At 55.3% G+C, this 8658-nt stretch overlaps 1 protein-coding gene across 1 annotated transcript; it reads right to left on the reverse strand.

Annotated features, from left to right (window-relative positions):
• Positions 1 to 247: 247 nt before the first annotated feature.
• Positions 248 to 8348, reverse strand: KCND1 (potassium voltage-gated channel subfamily D member 1). Its single transcript, XM_007180311.2, has 7 exons — positions 8070 to 8348; positions 5476 to 6721; positions 3600 to 3762; positions 3414 to 3497; positions 3227 to 3325; positions 2705 to 2955; positions 248 to 1621 (listed from the first exon to the last, which is right to left on the reverse strand). The coding sequence occupies exons 2-7, from the start codon at positions 6594 to 6596 to the stop codon at positions 1393 to 1395; spliced, it is 1947 nt and encodes a 648-aa protein (XP_007180373.1). The 5' UTR covers positions 6597 to 6721; positions 8070 to 8348; the 3' UTR covers positions 248 to 1392.
• Between the last annotated feature and the right edge of the window lie 310 nt (positions 8349 to 8658).

The following is an 8658-nucleotide window of genomic DNA, read 5'->3' on the forward strand; positions in this document are numbered from 1 at the left end:
TGTCCATGGGGCACGTCTCAGGACCTCCTAGCCTACCTCACTGGCTGCAGATTCACCTCTTCGAGCACCCTCTTTCATTTCTCCTAGATCCCCATCTTCCACAACACACCAGCAACCATCGACCTCCCATACCTTTTCCCATAACAGCCCTTCTACTAGTTAAAAGGAATTGAAATTGGAGTATTTTCAACCCCTCCAGCCCAACCCAGCCCCAAACCCACAGAGCCAGGAGGTGCTCATCCTCATCTCTCCTCTCAGGTTTTATTGACTGATGGAAACTACATCTTTGTCAGCCACCAGCTCCACAGGGACAGTGCTGGGGACAGGGAACCTGAGATGATACCAGATTTCAGCCTGAGAGCAGACAGAGAGTTCCAGAAGGTGACCGAAGAGGGAGAAGAGAGAGGGATATGTGAACAGGCATTGTCGGGGAGGAGGAGGAGATCAAGAAGTTCCTCCTGCCTCCTACAACTCCCAGAGCTCAGGAACAACCCAGGCCTCAGCCCCTGCCACTTCTGGACTCCTGCCCAAGAACATGGAATCAGCCCATGATCTCCAAACACAGCCCAGCTCTTGCCAGCTGCCAGGCTTTTATCTCAGCCAGTCCAGACTCCAGCCCAACCCAGGAAGGAAGCAAGCCAGAGAAGAGAGAAGGAGGAGTAGTTAGAGGTGGCCCCTATGATTAGGGCAGATGTAAATACTGCAGCAAACTGGGCAGAGGCTTTGCATAATGTCACGGCAGCAGCTGCTATTGCTAGAGTTTGCTGGGGGCCCAGTGGAGGACGGGGTTGCGGGGACCCGTTTCCAGCAGCCAGGGAAGGGGGGTGGTGTTTGTGCTATCTGTGTGTGTTGGGAAAGGCAGCCTGACCCCTGAACCAAGGTCACTGCTGAGGCCACAGCCCATGAAGCCTGTGGTTGCATTCCAAGCTTCGGAATTTGAGAGTTGTTGGGCCCGGTGGAGGGTGGGGACTTCTTCTAGAGGCCAGATCAGAAGTGAGGGTTCTCTTCTCTGAACCCCCAAACGTCCACAGCTCAGCCAGAGAAGAGGAAGTTTCACCTCTTCTTCTTGGGCCAGAACTCCTGAGGGGAGGAGCATGCAGGAGGCCCGCTTGGGTAGAGGGGCCAGTCCCAGTGTGCTGGGGCAAGGAGGCTGGGGGCCTGAGGAAGTCCAGTGCTTCAGCTCCCACAAGGAAAACTGTCTGGGGTAGGGGAAGTTTCCCTTTCCCTGGCTATTTCCCCACCAGGTGGGCCATTCCATGGAACTCCATTGCATAGTTCTCAGTGGGGGGCAGAAGGGGTCTCCAGGCTGCCCTTCTCTGCATCCCCAAAATATGGCTTTGGAAGGGAGCCTCCAAGAATTGGGAGAGCGCTCTGGATGGGCAGGCCCGTCCCTCATAGGGAAGAGATCTTGACAGTCTCGGGAAGGAGGCAAGGGGTACCCAGGCTGGAGTTCCTGAGGGTGCTGCTGGCCCCACTGCCACCACCGCCAGGGGAGGAAGGTTGGCTCTCATCTGGGGTGTTGGCAGGAGGGGTGGGGATACTGATGATGGCAGCCACGAAGTCCCGGCTGTCGCAGTTCAAGTCAAGGCTGTCATGGGGCTTGGCATTGAGGCTTGAGCGGCTGTGGATAAGGGTGGGAAGATGGAAGGTTCTTAAAAAGTCATCTTAATACTTGCCACGACAATCATGACATTTATTGAGTGCCTACTGGGTCCCTGGCACTGTGCTAAATGCTTCCCCTGCACCCTCAATTATGGTGGTGCAGAGTGAGGGCTCTGGAGTCAAATAGTCCTGATCCCACTTCAACCACGCTAAACCTCTGTTCTCTCATCTGTAGCATGGGAATAACAATGTTTTCTACCTCACAGAGATGCTGTGGAGATTAAATAAGATAATAAATGATACAAAGTGCTCAGAGTAGTGTCTGCAACATAATGAGCACACACATAAAAGTGTTATCTATTGTGGTTACTCCTCGCAGTGCCAGAGTCCTCACAACAGTCTACTGTAAGATCTACACAATCTGGTCCCTGTTCCTTTCTGATTTTACCTCCTACCACTCTCCCTCTCACTCACTCCACTCTACTCACAGAAGCTTCCTGGCTGTGTCTCTAACATGCAGACCCATTCCTGCCTCAGGGCCTTTGCACAGGCTGTTTGCTCTGCCTGGAAAGCTCTCCCTCTAGGTATCCACATGGCTCATTCCCTCTCCTCCGTCAGATCTCAGCTCAGATGTCACCTCAGCAAGACCTTCCCTGACCACACTGTTAAAACTGCATCACACCCTGTTCTACACTCTCTATCCCCCATCCCTGATTTATTTTTCTCCTTGGCACTTAACACACTGCATCATCTGTGTATTTGTTTTTTAACTGTCTCATCTCACTAGAATAGAAGTTCCATAAGCTCAGGATTTCTGTCTGTTCTATTCACTGCCAAAATTGAACTAAACTCCTAAACTAAAGTGAATTCCAAAATGCCCCAAATTGTGCCTAGCATACAGTAGATGCTCAATAAATGTTTATTGAAAGTACAAATGAAAAATGAGGAGTTCCAGACAAGATAAGCCCAAGCTTCCGGCATGGAGGAGTTTGGGTTTGAGCTTGACTTGCTAGGAGGCCTGGAGTCATGAAATCTCAGACCCCTTGGTCCAAGCTCTGAGCTTCCCTGGGAGAGGGGTTGCACAGCAGGTCAGCGTGCTTACCTCTGAGGGGCAGGGCTCCTCCGCAGCCCTGCCAGCGTGTCCAGCTCCTGCATGCTGCCACGGCTGACCGAGGCAGTGGAGTTGGCAAGGCGGATGGCATGGCGCTTGGCTCTGCGGGGGCAGCAAGAGGATAGCAGGCTGCCAGGCCCCACTGGCTGGGAGGACACGGAGGTGCTGCGGCTGGTGCGGCCACCCAGCGAGACAGCGCCCAGGGCCTCACTGAAGGTTAGCTCATCCGTGAACTCATGGCACTGTGGGCAGAAGGGAGGCATGGTCACAGGGCACCACAAGGAAGCTGACCTCACCCCCAGGCCTTTGCTTAGGCCATTCCTTCCTTTCTGTAAGTCGCTCTCTCTTCCCTTCCCTTGCCCACCCTTCAAGGCTCAGCTCTACTGGGGCCTCTTCCAGGAAGCCCTGTGTGATTTCCACAATTAGTAGTGAGCCTCCCATCCCAGGAGGGAGCTGACTTGGTGGCAAAGGGACCCCCTTCATTCTGCCACACCACCTCTCATTAGGCCTCACCGTTGTCTTCTCTAGACAATGCAGCAAGTGGTGATGTTGCTGCTCAAAGGCAGAACGGTTCCTGACACACAGCGCCTGTTCTTCCCCACTGCTGCTGTCCTGGAGCGGATAGAGCAGAGGGATGAGGTCAGCACCTTCCTCCTCCCATCACTGCTCACCTCCCACCCCAATCCAGGCCCCTATCCACCTCAAGACCCCCGTTCTGCTTGTACTGCAGGAAGGCGTTGGTGGTACCACTCTTTGCCAACCGGATCCTTGCCAAGCGCACCTTCTACAGAGAGAGGAGGAGATAGAAGGTCAGGTGGGCAAACATAAGAGTAGACCGGCTTGGGGTGTGGGGAATAGGAGGTACTCAGATGGAAGGTGCAGTTACCTGCTGTGCTCGGCGCTTGTCAGCACGCTGGTTCTGGTGGTAGATGCGGCTAAAGTTGGACACAATGACTGGCACAGGCAGAGCAATGACCAAGACGCCACTGAGTGAGCAGATGGATCCGAAAATCTTGCCAGCAATGGTGCTGGGCACCATGTCTCCGTAGCTGGGGCCGGGGGAGGTAAGCCAAGGTCAAGAAAAATACCCACCCACCCCTCAGTCCCCCACTGCATCCCATCCAACTTGACTCACTCTGCGACCCTGGCCAGGCACTCAAACTCTCTGGTCTCAGTTTCTTGCTCTGCAAAAATTGGGGAATGACCTCTCTGGCCACCAGTGGGGGTCAAATGAGGAATGGGCCCTCAGCCCCTACTGTCTGCTGCCCCCATCCAAGCCGTGCACCGGGCATCTGAGTCAGCTGGAAATCTATTAATACCAAGCATAGGGGGGAAGGAGGAAGTCACAGGCAGTAAATATAGCCTCCCGGAGAGAAAGTCCCACCACCACAAGCCAGCTAAGGGGCTCTGAGTCCTGGGAGCAGTGCTCTGTTGGTTTTGCTTGTGTCTGTCTTACCTTCTCTAGGTAGCACCCCGTCTTATTCCCCCAGGGGAAGCCTTGAAACTGTCCTCATATTAAAAAATAGGGGGGGAGCCTTGAAACTCCTCCCTCCCTTTCTCCAAACCACTCCCCCTCCCATGGAGATGGAGCAGAGCCAATCTTACCAACTTGTTTGGTTGGGGGTGGGGGGAGTGAAGCTCAGCAAGGTTCCATAACTGATTTGCTCAAAATCACACAGCATACTCTTGTTCTAACCACAGGACCAATCAGATCCCCTCCACAGAAACGCAGCCTCTGCAGTCTTCAGCCTCTAGGCCTTTGCCCCCAACCCCCTCCCCCAGGATGCCTCTTCCTTATTTCTTTACTTTGACTCATTTGAAAGTCTCTCCAACTTGGCCATTTCTGGCTCTGTGATGTGTCATCTCTGACTGTGTCCTCAACTATGAGACATCCTCCCAGGGTTGTTGTGAGGACTGAATAGGATAAAAAGACATCAAAATACCCAGTTCCAACTTGTTCTTAGTGCTCAGTATTTGTCAATACAATCCTGAAACTCCAACCAGAGTTAATTTCTACTTCTTAGAAACCTCAAATCAATTTTTCTGTTCTACTACTGAGGTACTGAGTAATCCCAATGTATCCGTTCAACAGATACCGAGCAGCAACTGCATACCTAATCGCAGTGATAGGAATTTAGAAAAGGACCACAGTATCTGCCCTAGACAATGTCTTTAAGAACAACATGAGTTTGGTGATTTCATTTGATGCATTTATCCCATTTCCTCTCAAGGACTGGCAGTAAAAAAAAAAAATGATGCTGAAAATATCTTGTTCTGGGGAAACATCAAGGAATCACCGAGCCACAGAGGTAGTGCCCCACACAGCAGATGAATCTAAAGGGTTGGGAGACATGGGTCCTCAAGATGGAAAAAGGGGTGATAGAAAGCGAATATCTATTTATCCTGCACCAGAAACATTCAGATAACTTTCATAACCATGATGTCACTGAATCCCCTCTGGATGTTGAAGGGATCATCATTTCTCATTTTGCAGAGGGGAAAACTAGCCCAGAGAAAACAAGGTCAGCAGAAAGAGTGCAGCTAAGACCATCGTTGAACCCAAGTCTCCTGACCTGAAAATTAAGGCATTGTCAGAGCTGGGAGGGATTTGGAGATTAATCCAACTCCCTCACTTTTTACAGATGACCAAATTGAAGTTCAAATAGAGAGAGAGAGATCATTTATCTAACCTTTTTAATTTTACAGAAAAGGTGAGTGTAATTGACTGATCGGGCAGCTCCCCACACAGGGTCTGCACTCACCCAAGTGTGGTCATGGTGACAATGGTATACCAGAAGGCCGCGGGGATGCTAGTAAAGTTGGTCTTGTTTGTGCCCTTCTCGGCATAAAACATAACAGTGGCGAAGATGATGATGGCCATGGTAAGGGAAAAGAGGAGAAAGCCCAGCTCAGAGGCACAGCTCTTGAGTGTGTAGCCCAGAATCCGCAAGCCCTGTGAGTGCCTGGAGAACTTGAAGATACGGAATACCCGGAACACCCGCAGGGTGACAAAGGCGCCCGAGACATCCTCGTTCTTGGGCACAAGGAGCCCGATGTAGTAGGGCAGGATGGCCACCACGTCGATGAGGCTCATTACACTCCGCAGGAAGCGGCAACGGCTAGGGGCCGCGAACAGCCGCAGAAGGTATTCACCTGTGAATATGAGTACACAGGCCGTGTCCATGCAGAAAAAGGCCAGCGGGAAGCGCTCGCCGCAGGGCTGCTCCCTCGGGGGCCGCCGTGCAGGGCCGCGGCACGGAATGGTCTCAACCACGTTGGCGATGACCGACACGGCGATGAAAAAGCCGGTAACGTAGTAAAAAACGAGGGCCGCGGTGCTCGTGTGTGGGTTCTCGAAGGCCCGCCAGAGCCGCTGCCGCAGGGAGCTGCCAGCCGGCAGGGATGGGCCGTCGCCGGCCTGCTCGGCCTCCTCGTCCTCCGCCAGGCGCTCGGCGTTCTCCTTCTTGCGGTCCCGGTACTCTTCAAGGCAGCAGTCGCCCACGAGCTCAGGCACCAGGCCATAGAAGGCCAGCTCTTCGTCAAAGGCCTGGATGCACTCCTGCCGTGGGCAGTGCAGTCGGCCCGTGCGGTAGAAGTTGAGCACGTGCCGGAACATGTCTGGGTCGCGATCAAAGAAGTACTCGCCTGAGTCGGCGTCATAGAAGAATTCCTTTTCAGAACTGCCCAGCAGAGTGTCTGGGTAGCGGTCCAGCGTGTTCTTCCAGGTCTCAAAGCGCCGTCCGCTCACGTTCACCACCAGAACCTCATCCCCTCGAGATGCCTTCACCCCCGGCGCGGGGGGCAGGGGCTGCTGGGCCAGGGGCAGCCAGCCCACCGCGGCCGCCCGTGCAAAAGGCAGCCATGTGGCCACGCCTGCTGCCATCCTGCCGCGCCCCAGGCCCACGGAGACTTGGGGGGAGGGGTGGCCTTTAGGAGAATGTGGCTGTCTCCAGGATGGTGGAGGCTTGGAGAGGCCCTGGGCCACTCGCACAAGGAAACTGGGGGTGTCTAGAGAGGCCAAGAGGAACCAGGAGGAGGAACTAGAGAGATGGGCAAGGGCCTGGGGGACATGTAGAGGGTCTTAGAGGGACCAGGGCGATGTCTTGAGGGAGTGAGAAGGGGCTAGGGGACATGGAGAGGAGCAGAAGAGGGGCGTCTAGAGGTGCCAAAAAGGATCTGAGGGAGTGTTTAGAGAGACTGAGATGATTCCAGAGGGGTCAGCACTGCCTGAGAGGTATCTGGGGGTGTCTAGGATGAAGCAAGAAACACTGGGAAGTTGTCCACACTCTCAAGAGTTCTGAGGGAAGGAAGAAGGGACTGGAACCGCTTAGTGGGGTTGGAGAGGGGATCGGGGCATCCGGAGGGGTAGAAATGGAACCAGAGGTGTTTGCAAGAGGCTGAGAGTGTCTGGAGGGGGATTCTGAAGGAACTGAGAGAGGTGAGGAGGGTTGTCCAAACTCTCAAGACTTCTGGGGAGAAGATAAGGGGGTTGGAGCCCCTTTGTCGATCTAGGAAAGGGGTTGGTGCATCTAAGGGGTGGCTACAGAGCCAGGAGTTTGTAAAGAGGCTGAGAGGTGTCTTGGGAGTGCCTAGAGCTGCCAAGAATAGCCTGGGGGTGGGGTGTCCACACTCTACCGGAGTTCTGGGGAAGGAAGGAGAGGTGGGGCCCCCTAGCGGGGCTGGAGAAGGGGGTGGGGTATCTAAAGGGTTAGATATGGGGCCAGGTTATTTTTCAGAGGCTGAGAGGTGTCTGGTAGAGAAGGGTATCCAGGGGGGCTGAGAAAGCCTGGTCCACACTCTCAAGAGTTCAGGGGGTAGGGAAGGGACCTGAAGAACCCCTCAGGGCTGGGACTCAACTGGAAGGAAGTTGGGCACAGCCCCAGAGCACCCAGAGAATCAAAAAAGACTAAGATAAGAGGAAGATGGGGTCCCCCTCAAAATGGGTTGGAGAGCAGGGTGGGGTGTTGAAAGGGTATGTCTGCAGGGAGGGGGGCTCCTGGGCCTTACAGGAGCCCAGGAAGGCCGGGATCAGGCTGCGTCCCACCGTTGGGGGCTGGTCTGGGGAAACCACACCCCGAGGGGCTGGTGGTATGTGCTGGGCAGCGGCAGAAGCAGCAGCGGCAGCAGGACGAGAGGAGGAAGAGGAGAAGCAGCCACAGCCAGGCCTGGGAGAGGAGAAGGCAGCACAGGCAGGAGGAGGGGGCTGGGTCCCTGGAAGGAGGCTCTGGAAGGACAAGGTCCAGTAGGACGCGTGGGGACTGTCCCAGGATGGGCTAGGGCCTGGGGGCTGGACCAGGGAAGGACAAGGACAGCACTGTTGGTGGCCCCCTCCCCCTCCCCATAGGGCCGTCCTCACCTGTGTCCCCGCTGCAGCAGCGGCAACAGCGGTGGGGCTGAGGGTACCAAACACCGGAGCTCCTGCCCCACTCTGCAGAGCTGCCCAAGTTCTCCACCTCCTCTGGCTCTCTCTCCCCGCCCCTCTGAGCTTGCCGGGAGATGGAGAGAGAGGCAGGGAGGGGCCTCGTGGCTCCCAGAGCCCCCTCCCCTAGGACTGCCTGAGAGGGACCCTGGGGAGACTCCGCCTCCTACAAAGCTGGTTGGGCCTCAGTCGCGTCATCTGGAAAATGGGGGTGGCAGGGAGCTTTGCCAATTCTCCCCACCTCCTTCCTGGACTCCCCCCTCTTCCTGCCCAGATCCTACCCCCTCTGCCCCCAGGGGCCCCCACCCCCACCCGTCTGAATCAGCAGCACTTAGCAGATCCGATCGATGGGGAGGCGTCTGTTAATGGCCCCAGAGCGGGGAGTGCCACGGGGAATGATGCAGCGCTGTGTCCCCTCCCTGCCCCCTAGGCTGGAGAAGGGGGGGTGCGGGAAAACTGGTGGGGGGTGTTTCTCTAGAGGCCAGGCCCCCAAAGCTGCTCCCCAGTGGTGCTAGAGGGGTTAGAG

The sequence above is a fragment of the Balaenoptera acutorostrata genome, chromosome X (genome assembly GCF_949987535.1).
Source record: "Balaenoptera acutorostrata chromosome X, mBalAcu1.1, whole genome shotgun sequence".
In the NCBI taxonomy this organism is placed as follows: Eukaryota; Metazoa; Chordata; class Mammalia; order Artiodactyla; family Balaenopteridae; genus Balaenoptera; species Balaenoptera acutorostrata.

Excerpts from the sequence above, each read along its gene's own strand:
- KCND1 (XM_007180311.2), bottom strand. The coding sequence starts at position 6,596 with ATGGCAGCAGGCGTGGCCACATGGCTGCCTTTTGCACGGGCGGCCGCG. Across the intron at positions 3,763-5,475 it reads GTCACCATGACCACACTTGG|CTACGGAGACATGGTGCCCA; the intron begins GTGAGTGCAGAC and ends CCCCGGCCCCAG. Across the intron at positions 2,956-3,226 it reads ATTGTCTAGAGAAGACAACG|TGCCATGAGTTCACGGATGA; the intron begins GTGAGGCCTAAT and ends TTCTGCCCACAG.